Source organism: Pieris brassicae, chromosome 6 (assembly GCF_905147105.1).
Source record: "Pieris brassicae chromosome 6, ilPieBrab1.1, whole genome shotgun sequence".
Taxonomy (NCBI): Eukaryota; Metazoa; Arthropoda; class Insecta; order Lepidoptera; family Pieridae; genus Pieris; species Pieris brassicae.
In genome coordinates this window covers 16,180,516-16,203,719 of record NC_059670.1, presented here as the reverse complement: position 1 = coordinate 16,203,719, position 23,204 = coordinate 16,180,516, and the positions used below count along the sequence as shown (strand labels likewise).

Here is a 23,204-nt window from a genome sequence, read left to right as displayed (position 1 = left end):
AGCAAAAATCTTATCGTAAGAAATGAAGATTCCCGCTAGGACACTGTCGCTTATTGTAAAACAAGACCTGAAGCTCAGTGCTTATCGTCGATATACAGTACATATCCTAAATCAATCAATTAAAGAAATTGGATCGATCGATCGATGAAAAAATTATCAGGATTGAAGAACACTACAATAAGCAAAATGATAAAGTGTACGCTCTCTAGTTCTAAAGAAGCCGCTCAAGTGGTCTGAAAGGTGCGACGTGGTCAACATACTGCCTCAGTGATGTTGAGTTGAGTTTGGTGGGGCGTGTCTTATCAAGGAGTCACAAAACTACATTTTTGTAAAAAACGAGTGAAAACTTCAGCCAAAATGTATCAAGATACAATCTTGGATCATGTTGTGAAACCTCTGAGCAATACACTTTTTGATAATACACAGTGGACCTGGTCACAAGGCACGAACTATCCAAGCCTGGTTTGAAACGAACGTTCCGGACTTTATAAAAGATGAAGACTGGTCCTCATCTAGCCCAGACCTCAACCCTTTAGACTTCAAATAGTGGTTAGAGGATATGGCCTACTCACGGTCACGGCGACATTGATTCTCTTAAAAAATCGTTGGGGCAAGCAGTGGCGAAATTTCTCTGGAAACAGTGTGTAAATCTATAGATTCGTGGCCAAACAGATTAAAGGCCTGTATAAAATACTAAAATACAAAGTTGCCATTACGAATAAAATAAGTTTTTATTTTTTACAGAGACTTTAATAAATATGTTAATATAAATTGTAACAATATAACATTACTTCATTAAAAAATGTATTTTCATTTGAAAGTCGCGAACTTACATGGGGCGGATATAATTATAAATGATATTAAAATGTATCTTATTAATTCTTACAATTTTACGTAAAAGTTTAGTGACTAGGCGCGTGACTCAATCTTAACGTCCTGCGTTCAAAACCGACATGTTTTCTAACAATATATATTTATATTTATTACCGCTAACTCATTTATTAACGAAAACATCAAGGCAACGAAATCTTTTAGGTGCCAAAAATGCACGATAGCTCCTCTGTGACTGACAAACATCCTATGAAGCCTATGAAGAGAATTTCTATAGTGCAGTACAGTCTACATTACAACATTTAGTATGTTTCATAAAGAGACAAGACTTGATTAGATGTTTGTTTGTTTGCAAAGGATTAACTCGAATAAAACACAATTTAAAATTTTACTTAATTTATTATTATTGGTCAAATACAAGAAAACTATCGATGCTTGTAACAAATTAATACACAAAGGTATATAGACAAATCACCTTTAAGATTTTCTAAATTAAAAATCTACAGGTTATGCATCGTATGCGTTATAGCCCTCTGTGGCCTAATGCGGGTCAGCGTCCTTTCCCCTGGGCCTCTCACCCCGCTTCCCTCAACGTCACGATCGCTACGTCACTGCCTCGCCTCTAGATAATATTTTCCATTATTCTACAGTCTATGATAGAGCGCAAGAGGTATCAGTGACAATATTCTAGCAATTAATTGCTAAAACATTGATATAACTTTTAAAATATGTAGAGTGAACTATTACCATAATTTTTATCCTACGCTTAGAAAAATGACTATGAATGACTCTGAGATCATTTATATCAAATGTGTTTGAATATATAAAATCAAATAATTTGTATATCTGTGTATTTTAAATTAATTACAATATCACGGGTAGCAATGATCAATTTTAAACATATTAATAGTTATTGTTAAATAATTATTGCATTATTACCCCTGCAAACGGTTCGCCTTAATATGGTTTTGTTATTATGCTGTTTTTTTTTAAATTTTTCTCCCCATTAAAACCTTCATTAGAGTTCAACGAATAAATAAAAAAAAATACTCGTATTGGTCGAGCCTTCTTGCAGTTTCGGGCTTAGTGACATATTTTGCAGTACACTTTTTATATATCGATCATTCCAATAAAGTTTTTTTCCAAAACGATATAACTTTTCGTTAAAAAAAAATATTGAAACGGTTTGTTATGTATTATATATAAGGCATGGGGAACTAATATTCCACGTTGGCATTAAAAAGTGATGACTCGTCCAGTGGAACATAAAACAATGCAGGTTTCAAAATCAAAATGGCTACTGACGCGGAACGAAGTTAATAAAAACTTTCGTTATCAAAGTATTTTTACGATTAGTTGGTTCTGTCGTGACAAGTCCCGGAGATCTGATCGGTCGAGCGTTACGGTGGGTAGGTGTAAAAAATCGGATGCGCTTTCATACCTTTTAGTTCTCGCACGATTGTTTCAAGGTATTTTAAAATATTTTTTTACTTATTTTTATAACACCTACTAAATTGCTTTGCCTAAGCATTTAATTTATTATTAAATAACACATCAAGTAAGCACCCGATTTCTATACATGGATTCTAAAAAGCCGTTCTGTTACATAGCAATATCTATGATTTTTATTAAAAATGACCTGTCTTTAGAAGGCTGCGCCCTATTATGGGGATAAAACATTTATAGCCTATGTTTTATACAAATCGTTAGCGAAACAAAACACTAACAAGATATTATAATCATAAAATACTTATAAATAAATATCACGCAAATAAGCGTTCCAAGCACCCTATTAAATCGCGATTGTAAAACAATAACGATTACAAGCGATTCAAAGAATTGAGACAATCAGAAATAAAAAATCTACCCACACGTGCAAACGTATCTTTAACGACCTCCCATCAAATGGACAGGACCTCAATAATAATGATGCAATCACGGACCCTTATGGACAGTCAAGGATATGTCGCTTAGACCTTACGCCCATTTGGCCAGTTACATCACATCTTGGGTGATGGCTAAAATATGAAATCGGTTATCATCGTTAATTATCGATTCATTGTAAGTTCGCCGCCATGTTGGATGTAAGTGCCGGCCATGTTCCCGCGCGCGGCTTCCGGCGCACGCGCAGCGCTGCATGCTAATGTTCGCATCGCCGTGTCCTGTTCTAGAAATGTAAAAGTTACGAGAAAATCTATTCTGCTACGTCAAGCGAAACCCACATATCGAACCGAAGGGAAAAGTTTTCATATTAGTTGTGGTTGCTCCTTCACGATTAAACTACGGATTTGTGTGTGAATATTTGACTATATTGTCGATTATTATATTGGTATAGGTACTGTTTCTAGTTAATACCACCTCCGTAAATAATTTCATAGTACTATAAGTTTTAATGTGTTTAATGAACTCCACCTTTACGTCCTTATTTATGTTAAAATAAACTGTCAGTGTCCTAGACATTCCTAAACCAACAGACTCACCATGCTCTGACTTTCTCTGTGAAATCTATATCCGATTTATCATGATACACGGACACACACTTTCACTTTAATATCACATCCTAGTCAACACGATAAGTGACATTACTCGACTATAATTAATGTAGACGAAGACTATGCTTTCGTGAATATTATATGTAAAATAAATTTTGTTAATTCAGTAAAGTCAAATCGATTATTTTCCAAATACAACTTCTATTGAATGTTGTGGAAGTTCCATTACTGTAGGTGTTTTAAGAATCTCACGTGAGATAAGAAAAGAGGAGGTAACTATCCAAGTCTCGTTTAGAGAACAGATTCTTATTTCTCTGTACAAAAGTTCCATAACGGGAATAAAACTCCTAGAACCCTTGGTTTGCCTCAGAAAGAAATCTGTACCTATCTGTTTCGTCATATTTTATTAAAATAGGCAAGTAGGTTGGACCCTTTGTGCCTGACGTATGCCATCGACTTCTTGGGGCTTAAGCCATGGTTCCCTCCCGATGTTTTCCTTCACCGAGTGAATGTTAAATAAACACAGTAATTCATTGCACAGCCGGAGATCGAACCCACGACCTATATCAACACAAAGTCAAAACAAAAATTTATATAATCCAGAAAGTACTTGATTTTTAATATATTAATATTTTCATTTGAAATTTATTGTACTCATTCATAAATATAGCTATTAAACTGCTATCAGTGTTGTGATTTATTCTGGTCACGAGTGAAGTATATGTTAGACAGCCTGGTAGCGATACACATAAGCCCATAATTCAGCCGATACGTGATACTGTCCATTCATCGGCCTGCTTATTTGCTAACTATACAATGTAATTTCAATATTGTATAAATTGCATTTCGTAGCTTTATACATACAGATTTTTGTGATATAGAACGACTCTCACATACGTGTCAGGGGAATAACTAAAGTTAGTACCTAAAACCATACATAATTTACTTCTTCCTGTCCAGATCCGAAGAAGGGATCGTGAACGCATGGATCCGTCCATATTTATATTATCAAATCCTAAAGTGCGCTTATAAGGAAGCTAAACATTTGTGTGGGAACTAAAAATACTTGATAAGTGGTTTTTCATAGTAAAATAGCTACTGTTTGTAAAAGATAAATATTGGGTATTGCAAAGCATGCAATAATTTTATCTTAAGTTTACGTTCACACATTTCAAAGCTTTTTTTATCGCGAATATATAATTTAATAGGTCGAATTTAAATGTTACTATAAAAAATCGTAACTTAGTATCAACCAGGTCTTTTAGTATATGAAATCTTATATTAGGTCCTTACATATGAAATTGGCGTATTTCGTACTGGCCGCTTTAATCACGATGTTCTCCTCTTTGGTAAGGAATTCCAAATTCAAATTTGTACAGTTATTTTCTCATGTATTTGTGCTTCGCGTTGTTTTTGTTTTGCGTCACTCATTTTACAAAATGGAAAACTCAAAGTATCGCATTATTTACGAGTACGAGTTCCGCCGTGGTACTAGTGCTGCGGAAACGACTCGAAGGGTGAATGATATGTATGGCGGTCATGTTGCAAAAGAAAACACAGTTCGTTTTCGTTCTGGAAATTTCGACCTGCAGAACAAGCCCCATGGACGGCCTGAGACCCAAGGTGACAATGAAGTATTAAAGGCTATTGTGGACTGCTGAAACGCGCGTAGACTGCTGCGTTACATTACTGAACTGGCACAATAATGAAGGTATTTTAAACCGATTTTAAAATACTAATAATATTCATTACCTGTGATGAAAAATGGATTATTTACGATAATCGGAAGCGCTCATCGCAATGGTTGGATCCTGGCCAGCCAGCCAAATCCTGTCCCAAGCGAAAATTATCCCCAAAAAAGTTACTTGTAAGCGTTTGGTGGACTAGTGCCGGTATTGTTCATTGCAGTTTTCTCAAATCTGGCCAGACTATTACGGCTGATGTCTATTGTCAGCAATTGCAAACCATGATGGAAAAGCTAGCGGCTAAACAACCTAGGCTGGTCAATCGCTCCACGCCACTGCTACTTCACTACAACGCTAGACCACACACTGCACAACAAACGGCTACCAAATTAAAAGAGCTTCAATTGGAATGTCTAAGACATCCTCCGTACTCCCCGGACCTTGCTCCAACAGATCACCATTTTTTTCGAAATTTGGACAACTTCTTGCAAGGGAAAAAATTTAACTCTGATGGGGTCAGTCCAAATCGCCTTCACAGATTTTATTGATTCCCGTCCGACTAGTTTTTTTTGTAAAGGGATCAATGAACTACCTATGAGACGGCAAAAGTGTATAGAAAACAATGGTTCATACTTTGATTAATTAAATATATTATATTTAAAAATATTCGACTTTTTGGTCCTCCCATACAAAACGCCAATTTCATATGTAAGGACCTAATATTATCTGCTCTTTCTTCTTTTTAAACATTCTCTTACGTGATATTTATTTATTATTATTTTTATTTATTAACACTTCGTTATGTTATGAACTATGTTATGTTATTATGTTTTTTTTTTTGTATTTTTTTTATTGTAGTGTATACAATAAAAAAAATTGAACATAATTAAATCAAAAGGTGGACAACTGGCGGCCTTATCGCTTTCGAGCGATCTTATCGCTCTTACAGGCAACCACTGTGACTAAAGAAAAAAATAAATAAAAATGTATTAAATTATATATATCTTTTGCAATTTAATACATTTTTATATGGCAAGAAGTGCAAAAATACATTTTATACACAGTTATTAAGACAAAACTAAACAGGAACAACAAAAAAACAAACTAAACTAAAAAGATAATTCATTAAAAGTAAAAAGACACATAAATCACGATAATTTAAGATAAGTCTCACGTCAGTTAGTAGTTAGTAAGAAAGTTAGTTTTAGTTAGTTTTCTTCAGATTTACCAGCATTGTTTTTACCTTGATAAAATCAGCTGTCGGTCGACAAAGGTACAGGACCACCTTGCAATTGAAATGCAAAAACGTCCGTATAAGTTGGGTCTAACAAGTATTGAAACAAACCACCCTTACCCCGCATATGGCTTGAAAGGAAATGACATGTGGTTCCCGAAATAACCCCGCGTAAGCTTAACCTGGATAAGATCTAAAGGACCACTTACACATCCAGCTACAATATAAGTGACACCTAAGATGGATATAAAATATTTTAGACTCTTTTTGCACAAAATACACACAGCACTTAGTGACCGTACAATTTGTATGATCCAGTGTAACCAGTCTACTAAACAAAAATTTATGATTGAAAAAAAAACACTTTTTTAACCAGATTAAAGATATTTGTATTATAACTTATAATTACTTTACATCATTTTAAATTAAAAATTTTGAAATAATTATAAGTTTATAATAATTATTATTATTATTTATACATAAATAAGAATATAGAAAACACAATATTTATGATTTTAATTAATACCAGTACGAATTAGTTCATCAGATATTCTATTAATTGTATTCGGCTGCATTAATTGTAAGAAATAATTATCACCAACTGGATTTATAGATTAAGTACTATAAGCAAATATACATCACTGTATATAAAAATATTTGATACAAAGTAAAAACGTTTAATTTCGGCTTATCCACATATTTCATCGATTTGTCGCTGCAACACACCTGCCGGCACATTCCGTCCTTTGCTGGGGCTTCTGACTACACTGTACCAAAACGAATTTTATAGACACCCGTATAGGTTCTGTAGACAGACAATTTTGTATTAAAAATTCAGTTTATTAGGAAAGAATTACGATTATTTAGGAATTTTATTCACTAAACACACGTAATGTTGGGATTCATTACCAATTATTTCCTTTGTTTTATCCAGTCACTGTTCAATTATTTAAGCATCTTTATTAGTGGCCTATTATCTATGTTTTATCAAAGTGGTTTTCAACAAAGCCTTAGTACCTGTGAATGGGTGAGACGTGCTTTACTTGAATATATACCAGTTAACACATTCAATTGCATTTTACTTTAAGTAAAACTTGGATGGAACTTTTTATAATTGATATATAGTTGGAGCATAGTATAGCTTTCGAAACCTATATTAAAATTATCTATATTCTAATGTAGATATACGTAATGCAATTAACATTAATGGAAACATTTATTGGATTTTTTTAGAAGTTTCTACAGCTGTAATCTTTATAAACATTCCGTAAACCATTTGTTCGATTGTGTAACGTATTTTATAATATGCCAGAATTAGTTATGGTTCTTTGACAAATTATTTAAAATCGAAAATAGGAACGGAAGTTGAACAATGCTTTGTTAAATTTAAGAAATGATTCACTTCCTTCCGGAGCTTCACATCTTGCGACAAACGGCCGGATGTGCGAAACCGGATGTAGTGCCGCACGAATAAAGGCTCTTTTGAAGTCTTGATACAATTAATTTGGCATACGTGCTTCTAGCTAAGCTTTGCAGCTGAGTGCTTAGTATGGATAATAACTTGCAATATAATATGTATAGGATATTTGCAAAGTTTGTCCTTTAATTAAGAATGTTTCATTTTTCTATAAAATATACGACGGAATGACTTTGTTTTATATGAATGTATATTGGTTAAATTGCTTAAAACTTCAAAAAGTTAGAGATAATCTTTCCGATTTCTAAAGTTTACATTTCTATTAGTATTAAATTTTATCTTCATTCATGGGTATTCTGAAGTGATTTTAGTTTTAAGTTCTATATTAAAAAATATAGAAGTAGTTTAAGAACGTGCGTGAGTGATCGAGGTTCGGCTTAGAAGGTGCGGGGTGGGGCGGGCTTCCGGTGCGCCGGCTCAGCGTGGGAACGCACCTACACCATAGATTAAATGACGGACACTAATTAATTTTTACTGTACGCTTTTTCGAGATGCACGGAAATAAGGTAATTTAATAAAGATTAATAAAATTAAAAATTAAAATCACAGATTTAAAACTTCATAATAAATTTCGATATTTATATTTGCTTGAAGGTGATGTGGTTTCCAAAATTTCAAGTTTTGATATCTCTCAGGATGCACAGTCCTATGTATGACTACGAGGTATCAACTATAAGTAATTAATTGTATTATCATTGGAGTTGCACGGTCAATTTATCTTACAGGATTCATAATTTTAACACTGACCTCTATAGCTTGTTAAGATAAAAACACGTGAAACATCACTTTCCTTATGGTGTCAAAAACAAGATAAAGTTTTATTATGACCCAAACATTCAATTAAAAAAAGAGAGGAAACGACGCACGTTGTTCCACGAAATCAGTTAACAAAATTCTCGTCACAATAAAATATAAACTGATTAGAGACAGCTCAATCTATAGGTACCAATTTTAGATTGTATCTCGAAGGTTCTTTGTACCATGGCCCAGGTTCTTGTTAGAAACACCTGGCTCGACAGATGGCGAGCCCATTCAACTGAAGCTATTAAACTTTATCAATTGCGGACGCTCCATTCATGTTTTTGTGCCTTTAGTATGCTTATGCAAAAATAAACAACTTTGTCTAGATAATACTTTATGTCTCTGATCATTAATAATGTCCAAACGACTTTAAAAAGCTGAAGGCGAAAGATTACAAATACGCCTACTAGCTTGTATTATTTTCTGTATTTATAACTCTGCAAGGTTTTCTTTTTTAAGACGCCCTTAAATACCTTTTAAGGTAATTCTGGTCTAATTTTATTTAAAATTAATTCAGTGGTAAAGTAATTTTATGACGATTTCTTCGATTGACTTTTCATCTGATAAGAATTTTGATTCTTTTGATAATAATATTATTACAACACAATTGATCTTGATATTTATAAAATATATTTTATTACGTTAATTGTTTTAGTTATAATAAAAATTTAAATATATTAACAATTCAAATCACCACTTATCACTAAAACATCTCGGAGGCACATTAGTTCAACATACAATTCTTAAGAATTACTTAATTTAAATTATATGAATAACTATCTTGTCTAATATGTATTTTATATCAAATAATGTCGCGAAACAGAGATAACTTGTGACATTTGACCTCCAAATTTATTCCTCTATTTATTACTTTATTTTGTTGTTTCGAGCACGAATATAGCATTATATCTGTCTGTTCCATTCATAATTTTCTCGATAAGAATAATCACGCGACACTTGTGATTATAGAGTGCAAATTATTATTATTATGCCAATATATTTCATTTTATTACTTGATAAATGTTACTAGACTAAGAGGCTAAAAAATTTATTAAACTATTTCGTCTCACGTTTACTAATATTATGTTAATATTGGTTCTTGACAATGGTTGGGAAATGTGCCGTATCTATAAAACCGGCTTTGTCTCAAAGATGGCTATTCATACTATAGAAAATAAATTTACAGGAATAATATAGATTATGTTCAGGCAACTCAGGGTACCTTTTCGAAGGTTGCGGTAAATTAAATAAAAACACTTTCAACTGATTTATAATGTTTTTGAACTTATTACATTTTTTTTAAATTTAAATTGCTCACAATTTATATAGTATCTGGCTAGCGGAGATTCAATTTTGAGTTTTTTTATAGAACAGACGGCACACGGGCAGGGGGCTCACCTAATGTTAAGTGATACCGCCCACGGACACTTAATGTCAGAGGGCTCGCGAGTGCGTTGCCGACCTTTTATGAATTGGTATGCGCTTTTCTTAAAGGACCGTACGTCGTATTGGTTCGTAAATACTTCAGTGGGTAGTTGGTTTCACATAGTGGTAGTGCGCAGTCACTCAACAGGTCACACGTTCAAACCCTAAATTCGCTCAAAGGATGTATTCTTTTGATGTGCATAATTTTGAACTACAAAGAAAAAAGCGATAGCAAACCGAAACTTCTTAGTTCCAAAATTTGACGACATATCTGACACATACGACCTATTAAAAGAAAAATTGTCAAAGAAACGAATGTAATCGACGATAAGACCTATAAAGACCTAAAAGACAGAAAAAAAAACTTTTCAATCACATGTTAAGCTCTAATTTTAATAACGTAATTAACATTTTTATAAATAACATTAAAAGAAGTGTAACTTCAGTAAGCAGTTAGTGATAAATATAAGTGAGGTAGACAATTACGCGTTCCTCATTTAGTTGTCCATGAGGCCTGGTTCAAGATTTAATTCAACCATTTTGATCTTAGATTTACTTCTAACATAAAAAGTGCTTAAACCCTTAATATATATATATAGATATATATAATGTTTTTTTTTATATTTAGTAAATAATATTCATGAGTATATAAATGAGTCTTACAGCGCTTTAAACATTGAATAATATTGTAGATTATGACATAATTAAGAAGATACTATGTTATACATCGTAAAAGCTATGACTGTAAAAGCTTTTACCGATTCCTTTTAAAAATTACCCTTAGCATTTTCCAAAAGGAAAATGTTGAAATGTCAAATAAAATGGAAGCTCTTTCGTGTGAGCGTAATTTGATTTTCCCAGGCTCCCACACAACAAGCTTTCCGTGTGCAGCTTGTAGAATAATATCATACACCATAGCTTACAGGCTTGCAGTGGCGAAAAATATTAAATATTATTAGAGAATTACAAATCTATAGCTTTTTTAATAGAACATTTATATATACTTAGGTTAGACCTTTATATAGTAAGTTAAATTTTTATATTGTAATCACACATTGATATTACTTAATTCAAGGTTAAATTGTATGATGGGTTGATATAGAGTTCAAGTATAGTTTAGACTCTTTGTTGTTTAATCTCTTTTTTTATGGGCGAGCACGCGGATGCTTACATCCGCCCACCATCACCAGGAGGTTTGGCGTTGTATGGTATTGCTACGCTCTTCTCTAGAAGGACCCTAAGCGGTTCGGAAATGGATTGGCCGCAGGTTCCATAAAGTCGTGGTGCATGACGTGGAACGCACGTCAAGGTGGAACGGATGAACATTTAGTATTGACGTCCGATCCTGAAATTTAGCGGCAGGTGTTAATCCGAAGAGTTCCTCGGAACATGCTGATAGATGCCATACGATGCAAAGAGAGTCTACATCTCTACACGGTGCCAAGGGAACAAGTCGAAAATATAGTATATAAAATGCATATAAGACATGCATTGTTTTTAATGTTGTTTGGTATCGTACCCAAGACCTTTACAATCTTTATAAATTTTAATTAAACCTTTGGTTTTCATTATAAAAGCTGTTTAATATTAAACTGTGGTCGTATGGAAAACTAGATTTTCCTGCCGTACCACATTGTTAATTCCTACCTAATACGTGAGCGATACTTGTCAGACGTTTATTAATGAGTGTTACCAGTTGCGCTCGATATTCGCTAATTATTATTTTTTTGCGTTGTCTATGGCGCAGACCAGCTTTTTACAATCCTATGTTGTTGTGTAATTAATTAATAACGGGATTATTTTATACGGTCACAAGGCCTTTGGTGACACACACACATATCTATGTCTTTAAGTATAATTACATTTTTAGGCGTCACACAATCAAACAAATGAAGAATTATTCTTCATTTGTTTGGTTGTGTGACGTTTTCTATACTATTACTTACATAAATTTATTTTATACAGGAATATTATATAAAGCGTTGTATCGATTATTAATATATTTCCGTATATTATTTTTAATGTAACACGGAGACCAGTTAGAGCCAAATATTAGTATGCATTGCATACAAAATGTACAAAGGTATACCTGATACCTAAAAAAATTAAGTTACTTTATAAAATGTATTGTTCGTGTTAAAAGTGATTCTTAATAAGATCAAAAATTGTTTTTGATACGAATGTATTAGCTTAATTGGGACATAAAGAGCTAATTATTCAATTAGTACAATGCCTGAGTCATTATTAAAGTGCTTCGGTCAATGCCAATGCAGAACAATGTGTATTAATTCCAAGTCACAACTAGGTTTGCCAGTATGTAAAATCTTATAACTTTGACATGAACAACGTATTGTTCATCATCGGCATAGAATTTCATATAATAAAATTTCATTAAATAGACCCAGATTACCGAAACAAGGAAGCCTGGCATAATTGGAGTAGAAGAACGACGGAAATCGTAGACAAAAAGGATTCATTTTGTTTATGAGTTGATTATCTTGGTGGAGCAAACTCGAAGGCTATATTTATTTTAAATATATCTAAAAAACTATCCAAGCGAAGCCATCGTTTTGGTCATCAGCACTTTAAAATATCGTAATATTAATTAAACATAAAACAAGCAAAACTAACAGTATCAAAATAACACCTTCACAGATTTTTTTCTAAAGGGATTAAGTCAAATTTTTGGTAACTTTTGGTGTCCTATTTGTCTCTTATAATAATTAAAATCAGCAACATCAGACAAAGCAAGTGATATAACTCTAAATCTCCTTGGTTTCATATAATAATAATAATAAAATCTTTATTGGAGACAAATAGGTTGTGACAAAATACATATATCGCTAGTTCCCACACTAATCCCAGTGTTGTGGGAATCATGTTAGTACCCATAAAGATTCCATTTGTGTAATTAGTTCACTTCATTTATCGATCAAACTTTAGTTCACGACATCCTTTTAGCCGATACGCTGCATGTAAAACAAAAATAATCCACAAATATTTTTTATGAATAAAATCCGATAGCGAGCCAAACTCCATACGAAAATAGCTCGTAAAAGTCGTAGTAAAAATATCCTCATTGAATACCGGGGCTTTCTCGAGGTTGAACTAAACGAGGAAGAGCTTATTGCGGTACATTTTAATGAGCAACAGTTTTAACTTCATTCATGCTACTATCCCACGGTATGAATGGGGCAGGAAAGAAAGGGGCCGACTTGCAAGGCGTATGGCTCTACTTCCGGTATTTACCGGATACAACTGTTCCCCGTTCGCGTCAATTATTATTTCCTACTTAGAGTTTCCTTTGGGGCGGTTCGTAATTAGGACTAAGTGTGAGCTGTTCGACCGCTGTTTTATGGGGCTCTTAATGTATGCCGTGAACGAGAACTAAACTTGGAAATTTACATAAATTCTTCATTCGCCTCCTCAACTGTAATCTTATTTATTGTTGTAAATGTATGAGAGAAAATAAATATATTATACAGAGAGCGTATGTCATTTGACTATAGCGATGTATGCGTGTGTTTGGTAATAAATAAGTAACGTAAAACATAACTTTTCTGCATAAACGTTTCTTAACCATATTCTATACCGTTCAAAAGTGACATTTGTAATTCTTGTATTTAGTTTCTTTTGTATCGCATCGCAATTCATGAATCCGTGAGATTATTGATATATGATTTTTATTATTTTAGTAAATAAAGGTTATTTGTTTTGCATTTCTTGCACACCCATCATATTTCTTTATAATATTGTTTTTTCCCTTACTAGGGTTGCCTGGAAGAGATCGCTTGTTAGCGATAAGGCCGCTCGTTGCATACCCTATAATATGTATCTATTATGTTACTTATTTTTATATAAATGTAACGAAGTGTAGGTTACTAAATAAAAAATAGCTAAAAAACTTCTTGCATTTAATGCATATAAATCTTGTCATTTATAGAGTAGTAAAAATGTAAATATCTTTAATGAAATATAAGTAATTACGCTAGATTAAAATAATTAAACCATTTAAGTAATTATACAACGAATTATTATCGTAGAAAAGCTCATTACTAAATCTGAAACCAATTCACAACTTTCACAATCAATGAAATTGTTTTCCTCACTGCGCATTATATGTTATATGGTCGTCTCTTTCTAACGTGCAAGGTTACGCTAACATGAGCAAGACGGATGAAGGAAATTAAGAATGGCGGAGTTCATTCATTGATCTTTCCGCGTTTTGTCAATGAGCTACTGTAATTTTTGTTCTATTCATAATAATTTTACTGTGTGAACCGTGACCTCAGTACGGTGATTTAACCGCGCTATTAGCAATTTTATTACTACACTCAAATGATTATATAACTTTTGGTTTATTATTAGTTTCATATAATCAAAAACTGATTTGATTATGAATGACTATGTTTATTTAGATTTTAGGGCCAATAGCTATTTCAATCTATCAATCTAAAATAGAATAATATTTTTTTACGTAGCAAATCAACCAGTATTCAACTACAAATTAAATCTATATTTGTTTGGGGCAGGGAAAACTAGGGAAGACTAAGTGCGAATGTCAAATGTTTTAATGTCAATTGTCAATTCAATCTACTTTAAAAACCAATAAAGTTTTAAGACGTTAATTTTCAAAGGACCACAAAGTATTCTTTATACATGTGCTTAGACAATTTTAACGCGTTAATGTTTAATCCCGTAGTAATATTACGTAAACCGCCGTGACATCGTTAAGCCCCAAACCCCCTAACAGGATCTCCCTCCCACTTCGCCTGACGTCACGAACAGTTGCTAACTTTGGAAAGTCAACTAGAATAATAAACCCTATTTATGCTGAAAATAGCATTCAGATAATATTAGAATAAGAAAACTATTTAAGATTTAAACGCATAATAATATTATTTATATTATGATCCTTAAAATTATGCTATATTCAGATAGGGCAGTTGAAGCAGGGACGTTTGCAAGTTTAGTATAGTTCCACCTCGACAACGCTTTTTAAGACACTTCTTGCCGCGCACCACCACCTTATGGATCCAGCTGCCATTATGTTTCCGAGTCCTTCTAGCGAAGAGCGTACTACTGCAAGGGCGGCAACGCTCTTGCAAACCTTCAGGTGTTTCCAGGTGCGCTAAAATATGTGGTCGTACGCATCTGTTTTGCTGTGTACGTATGTTATTACGTTACGCCCATAAAGAAATCTAAGGCCTGGATTAGATTTCTAGACCGTATCGTTACTATTTTTTACATGAACCAGGGACTTGTACGAGTTTAGTATGGTTCCACGTTCCATTGACGTCTCACCTTCCACGACAGCGCTATAAGATACTTATTGCGGCGTATCGCTTTATGCACGGAATCAGCTACCATACCAGGTATTTCCGAACCGTGGCAACTTAAGGGCCGTTTAGAGAAGAGCGTACACCTTAAAGGCCGGCAACGATCTTACAACCCGTTGTGAGTGCATGGGTGGCGGTGGACATTAAACTTTTAGCAACTCGCTTGCTTGTTACCTCCTCTCCAGTAAAAGTAGGGGAGACCGGGGTTTGATGACCAAGTTTCAACTTAAGGGCTTCTATTTTCAATTCTTTATAGTATATAGTTTTAAAAATAGCTTCAGTTAATAGATTAACTATTGAGCTCTAGAAAGAAGCGGCAAAAAGTACGATATTCATTATGTTCATGTGTTATAGGAAAAATCTATTGGTTTTACTAAACACACTTTTAAATACATTAAGCACATAATATTATTCTGATAAATTTCTTGCTATACACTTGTAAAACGACGCTCACTTCTTATAAAACATAAATTAAGGATAATATGCAAAAATTATACGATACGATTGAATTACATTTCCGGTACAATTTTAATTTGCATATACTTAATGAATGCTAAATTGCTATAATACAAATGTGTCAGCCATAATATAAACTGGCATTCTTATTGCTTTAAATCCGTTTTACACCAAACTTCACTAGAGGCTTTCTCCATGAATGAAGGACGGTTCCCGCTTCCATATTACAGGAATACTACGAAGACCTTAGAGAAGCTTCCAAGCTGATGTAGTAGAATCCTAGACACTTTAACAAGTCAGTGCTACCAAACGCTCGCCCTAGCCTTAGCGGGTGACTGTTCCTATTGTGATTTCTTACCTTCTACTCTTTTGTTCTCGGTGCTACCACATTTATTTTTAGATATATTTAGTTATTTAATCTATGTATGTCAAAAATGCAAATTTCATCTAAAGATTGCATAGTTAGTACTCATTGTTAAATTTAGTTTGATATTGTTAAACCTTTCGAAACATTATGAGAAGTGTTGGCCTAGTGGCTACAGCGTGCGACTTTCATCCCTGAGGTCGTAGTTTCAATCCCCGGCTGTGCACCAATGCATTTTCTATGTGCGCATTTAACATTAGCTCGAACGGTGAAGGAAAACATCGTGAGGAAACCGGCTTGCCTTAGACCCAAAAAGTCGACGGCGTGCGTCAGGCACAGAAGGCTGATCACCTACTTTTGCCTATTACATTAACAAATGATCATAAAACAGGTACAGAAATCTGAGGCCCAGACCTAAACAGGTTGTAGCGCCATTGTTTTTTTTCGAAACATTTTAACTTTAGTTTTATCTGTTCTATAAGTTTAAGAAAAACGGCTTTTTAAACGTGTCCAGTTATAAGTTTGTTACATTCCAGGAAATAACTGGATATGTAGCACTATACATTTTTGTGTAACAAAATAAAGAATCTTTGAAATAAAAAAGTGCTACTTTTAATCACAACTATCAAACTATATCAAGAAATTCTATTAAAGTAAAGCCCAATTGTATACCAATTGTGCCCAGGTGTGCTTTAGGCTACTCCGCTCCTCTTCCATTCTCTCAGCTTAGGTGCTGATTAGCAAGAAGTACCTAACTCGAAGTTTCTGTCATCTCGTAGGCCAAGACTAACTCTGTGTCGCCCGTGGAGTAAGCAAACAATGCCTAGTGTACTGAGATTGTTGACCATAGTGATAAGATGAATTAAAAGAGAAAAATTACATAGCGCTACTGGCGGCCGTATCGCATTTATGCGTTCTCTACCATTTCAATTATTTCCAACAAAACACACACACAGAAACACATAAAATAACAATAATCAAAAAGAAAAATAATAATAATAGAGAGATAACATTTTTTTTAAAGAAAAAGGTTTAATTATGTAATGCGTGTTTGCTGTGGTTGTAATTGGCCCTGGCAAGCAGAGTTGTTCCACAGCGCTGGTCATTCGCGCCAGCGACCACAGCTAGTTTGCGCCTCAGTCGTAAAAAAACAAATAAGAATCTAATACTTAGTAGAAATAAATAATAATAGTAAAAGTAGTAAAAGTTAGCATTATACAAAATGTAAATAAAATTAAAATAATAATAATTGTTAAGAAGTAGATAAATAATTATTTTTGGGCGGATTAAAAACTATATTACGTGAGATTTTTGTTGAGTAAGTAGATGTCTTCTAGGCCAATAAACTATAATAAGAAAGACTTGAAAAGAAAAAAATATAAAAAGTCTGTGTTAGACTACAACATTCGACGTATTATTAACTTCTGTTGAATATAACTTCGATGAAATATTATTTATGGAGCTATTAAGATTGAGATTATTAAGTGGTATGGTAGCCGTGGTTGTGAATGAAACAGAGCGTCCGGCGTTGAGCGAATGGGAGCGGAAACGCGCGGTTAGTCCACTTCCTGTTTCCTGCGGGGCCGAGAGCGACGCACGCGCACCGAGCGCGCCCGGTCGCGCCCGACTGCACACGAAAATAACCGACAAATTCTTTAACGTAAAAAACTGAAGATCTATAATTTTCCTTTGTATTTATAAGCACTTGAAGAGTTTTAGTTTTACGTTAGATAAAGATATTGTTTTGTTTTCTGTCGCGTAGTAAAATTTCAATTGTTCATAGCGTTTCGAGTTTATCCACGTCTCCTTAGGGACTGAAATAATACGTTTAGCATTGAATTCAAATTATGCAGCCTTGTGATAAATATATGTATCAGATATTGGGTTTTAATCTTGACATATAACCAAAAACTTTTGTAAAACGGGCACTATTTATATTTGTATATGATATATGTAACCATTTAAGGTATGTCTGTGTGACACATATATAATGCTATATTATTTCTATATTCTATTAATAGTTATATATTACTGGTATACATTGCATTGATTAAAACATTTTAACTGACACCAAAAAAGGTCTTGTTATTTTCGCCGAACACGAAATGCTTCTTAAGATTTTAAGCAATACTGTATGTGATGAATTATATTCAGTTTTACTTTTAAAATGAAACCTATAAGCAATAATGCATCATAATATTTATTTCTAATCTGAATTAAAAACAAAAAAGTTGCATCCACGTTTATTACATGCCGATGACATTTAGTTTTATCGCGCGTTGTATATGTATAGCCGATTCGCCTACACATCTGCCCACGCATCGCCTACGTCCCCCCGCCCTCCGTCCCGAAATCGCTTCGTATAACAAACGTAGTACTAGCGTAGGCTCAATAATGCATAGATTATTGCCGCAGAACCGACATACATATTAAATTTATTCGACGTATCTCGTTTATAGAATCCTTAATGTCAATGTGGATTGGGTTGGGTTTCTAACACTTTTGCTATCTGCTGTAAAACCGATATGTTGTGGGACGGTATAGTCTATAAGATTCCATTCCATTTTTGTGACAAATAAATATAATTAGCATCGAGCTGAAAATCTTGTCTATTTTGCATATTTTGTTCGTTATAATAATAGCCTTTTGTATCTTAAAGCAGAAGTAAGTATATGGGAAACATTTATGAACATATTATAAATCGGGCGACGTAGGTTGTTACCGTTTCATATAAAAATGGCACCTGTTGAGTAAAACTTGTGAAAAAGTAGGAGGGTAGTAGCAATAATAGTCAGTCGATATGCGCAATATTTTTTTTAACTTACTTGCCTTAATTTAAAAAAAAACAAAACAACGACTGTTTCTATTACCACTAACATTTTTTACAATAATTCGTTCTTAATTCATCAGTTGTTTACTATCTGTGTAAAACTTACTCTGTGTCAGTTTTATGAAGTAGAGACAGCGATACAATTGCGGCAAATTGCCGAGCGCAAAATTAATTAAATTGTTCGTCACTAGAGTTTTATATGCATGCTTTATAATTAGCATTCTGTTTACAAATGCCCTATTTGTGAAATTCTAATCCCAACAGATGTTATTCCAATGCGACTTCGTTTAATATAAATAACAGTGAAACAGACGATACACTAAGTATTTTCAACCACAGGCAAAACCTCTTTGTAGTTTTACAAAATCAATTATCTCATATTTTACCTCTAAATATGCATGTCCTATAATAAAATGTGTTGTTTTTTTGTAAATTCCCGCATATGAAATCGTTGTACAACGAAAACGGGTAATGTAGGTATTCGGAAGTTTTACGTCAAAACTTTTGGGGGTGTTTCCCACCCCCCAAAATTCTGACAAGTCTCGATGAGCACTAGGTAAAAATAAACCCATGTCTCAATGAACTGTCGGATATATGTACTGAAATAGAAATTTTATTATATCAAGTATTAGCCAGTCATAAAAGCTTGTTTTCACACACCCACACGATGACGTAGTTTTTGAATAGCACTATTATTAGGCGAAGTGCCTCGTGCCTTGGAAATATTAATGTTTGATTATCACGGTAGGGCGAAATGTTTTATTGTGAATTATTGATACTTATATAAAACGAGATAAGACATTAATTTTTTTTATTTTTGCGATAATTAAAGTAAGAAATGACATCTCTATATATATAGAATTCTCGTGTCACAATGTTCGTTCCCATACTCCTCCAAAATGGCTCGACCGGTTCTTATGAATTTTTTAATGCATATTCAGTAATTCTGAGAACCGGCTACGTACTATCTATCTTTTAAATCCATTAGTAATAATGGATATCCACCCCCAAAAAATTAATTATTTTTTGGATATTGTTTTTTTATTGGTAATAAAAAATATATACAACTCTAAATTTTCACTCTTCTATCACAATTTTTTTTTCTAAACTAGAAATTATTACTTGGCAAAACAACATTTGCTGGGTCAGCTAGTATATTCATAATAATTTATTTGCAAGATTATGGTACAAAAATGTTATGGTGGTACAATCTAAAGTTCGCATTTTCTGCCACAAATAATGGCGAGCAAATTTGTGTTAAAAGGTACAATAGAAAATACCATTACACTACGAGTCATATCATTATACTCAATACATATATTATTTTATCACTAAATCATCATATTGGTTCATTATGTCTAGTTTAGTGTTTTTATATTGTAAATATATTTGTGATTTTAAGTTTGTCTGAAAATTAATTATATCAGTTTTTTATTTATTGAGAAAGATTACCAGCGTATAACTAACTTACTTACTAAATATAAAGTTATAACATTACACAAATCTTTACATATAATTAAGTACTTTACTGGATTGGTAATAATAAAATCATTTTAATCCAACTATATAGGTATCAAAGAAAGCAATATACTTACTAACTATAAGTTGAGGAACACTTAGGGTAGTATAACTTATATATTATTTATTCCACTGAGGAACTCTGCAGATGCTAGAGCTCTGCATCCCTCTGCCAACACCACGCGATATCAACAGTTAAATTGTTAAACTTACCCACCGGCCATACCATAGAGCTGTTCCCTATGTAATTGGTGTTGACTTTAGCTGTATACAAAAGGTGAATATTGTTTTGCGTGTTATATGGAGACACACCTTTCTTAGTAACTCAACTATTTTTTTTTAATGTTTGTTCATTGTTTCTTCGTAGATTATTTGATTTTATCCAGTCGATGGCGTCGTATATTTAAATAAGTTATATTTTAAATAAATTATTCGTTTTTACTTTTTATTGTATATGCAAAGAGTATCTATGCAGTTCTGGTATATCTGGGAGGTCATTTATAGAGAAGTAAGAATGCAAAAGGTTAAAGTATTTATCATGTTTTTGAATTCATTTACAAAACAAAGATTAATTGTAGATATTCTGATTTAGCATTTGTTTAGAACCCAATATTAAACAAGTATCTATTACTCGTCAAAAATATGAATCTTTGTAAGTATTAAAAAAAATCATTTTATGTGAATTTCAATATTTAAATAAAAAGAGGATCTAAACTTCTATAAAGTGCATATTCGGCCCCACATACAGTACTGTTCTCACCTCTAGCGAGAGCTTCAATTCAACGAAGAGCTGTTCGAATCGTCGACGAACAAGTTACTTTTCGATCGGTTTGATCCCCTTGGTGTTGCGATGTGGGGTCACTCTAAACCTTCTACCGCATTTACCATGGAGTGTGCTCAGAGGAGTTGTTCGGATTAGTGCCTGCAGTTGAGTTTCATCATCGGACGTCAAGGCAGAATACGATATACCAACCGTATTATTTCGATGTCTGTCGTTCTAGAAGTAATTAAGTTTGATAAATGCCTTATAATTTATTATAGCTAAAGTTGCTAATTGTTTTAGGTGTCTAGGCTTACTTGTTGTTAAATGTAGGCACTTACAGGTCATACATAATATCTTAGTCATAGATAATCACCTAAGACGAAGGTATGCAACGACACTTTTATTTATTAAATTTTTAAAGTACGCCACATCATATTTAATACATTTTCCACACTATAAATTACAATCTACGTATTCTAAAATAAATAAACTAAAGTGGTAATGGGCGGGGCAAATGGCAAGAGTTTAAATTGTATTTTTTTTTTAATTACTCCCTATATCTACCGAATATATTGAGCTCTGGATAAGTACCGTTTATTCTGTTGTATTCGCATAGGATCCTGAACCTTATTTATTTATTAAAGTTTACCACAGCATACATAGAACTCAATCAACGATAAATATTACATATTTCTAAAATGTATGTCAATTTAGGTAAACATAGATGTTACAAATATAAAAATGTTAGATATGTTGTTAAGCAGAAAAAAAATTGCAAAACCGCAGATTAGGTTCGAGATAAGCACTCAACAAGGCTTTCTCTAAAAACCGATCAGTCCACTACCGAATATATCTAGCTCCGGATAAGTACTGTTTAATCCGTTAAAATCTCGAATAACTCGAAAGAGAGGTGCCTGAACTCGTAGATTGGTTTTTGCAGAAAATAATTGGAAAACTTTGCGCTTTTATACATTAGGAAGGAAAGGAAGACAAAATTAATATTCTGTAAGAGGTTATTATTCTATATTTGAATTTGTTTAAGAACGTAACACCGGCTAGAGATCTCCTATCGTACAGTACATTTCAAATTTATAAGTCGCCGGTGGCCTATGGGAGAATCCTGTACTAATGAATGCTAATAGATATTATAAGGTTATTGCATAATAAATATTAAAATATAGTTTTAAATTAACTTTTAGGTCGATGGATTGATTATTCCCTCTTACACATACGTGTGTGTTGACAGACAATACACGGAAACCGGCGAATAGTTAGATAACATTAGGCCATTTCCGTCGATAATGCGAACAAAGCAGATATTGTATTAGGGCTGACAGGGACGAGAAACTAGATATATTCTTGTTTTAATAAAAAATTGTATTATATTGGTCTGTGAAATTGAATAAATACAATTAATAAGAAATGATGTTGTTTATTTGTTTCGATATAAAAGTCTAGAAAATATTTGCTTAGATTTTTAACTGTATCATGAAATGTTACATTTCAATAAGTTGTTTCGACACACGAAGGCATTTGTTAATAATAAAAATATTTTTTTCCAGTCTGGTAACCCTACGATAGCATTATAAGCGGATGCTGCGTCTTGTCGGACGGACGTGCGTCCGGCACGCTCTCTGGAATCCACCACCTGCCTGATACCATGTATGGATTCCATGTCGAACGTGTTTGCGTTGATAGAGACGTGAAGAAATATTTTTTAAATTGCCCGCGTTCTTCCAAGAGTGCGCCAGATTACAGATTCTTTGAAAATTTTAAAATTGGAATGCGAAATTTTTTACTACTTGTAGAATTTAGAATTTCTGAGTTGTGTCGTTGTATTCGTTAATTTTGAGAAGAATTTCTTTACCAAAGTTTATTTATTTTCCCGAAGGGTTAGGCATAGACTACGGCCCTTCGTTTTATACGTTACTGACTTAGGTACCTCTCTCGCTTCATCCACTTCCTAGATAATCACCATGCATGTTCATC

General features: G+C 33.3%; 1 protein-coding gene across 1 annotated transcript in view; it reads left to right on the top strand.

Moving 5' to 3' along the window:
* Positions 1 to 22,878, top strand: part of LOC123711247 (retinal rod rhodopsin-sensitive cGMP 3',5'-cyclic phosphodiesterase subunit delta) — a 30,438-nt gene extending 7,560 nt beyond the window's left edge. The window contains exon 5 of the mRNA XM_045663740.1: positions 22,778 to 22,878. Within this exon, the coding sequence (XP_045519696.1) occupies positions 22,778 to 22,796 (19 nt within the window). The 3' untranslated portion in view covers positions 22,797 to 22,878. The remainder of the gene's footprint in view (positions 1 to 22,777) is intronic.
* The last annotated feature ends 326 nt before the right edge of the window (positions 22,879 to 23,204 follow it).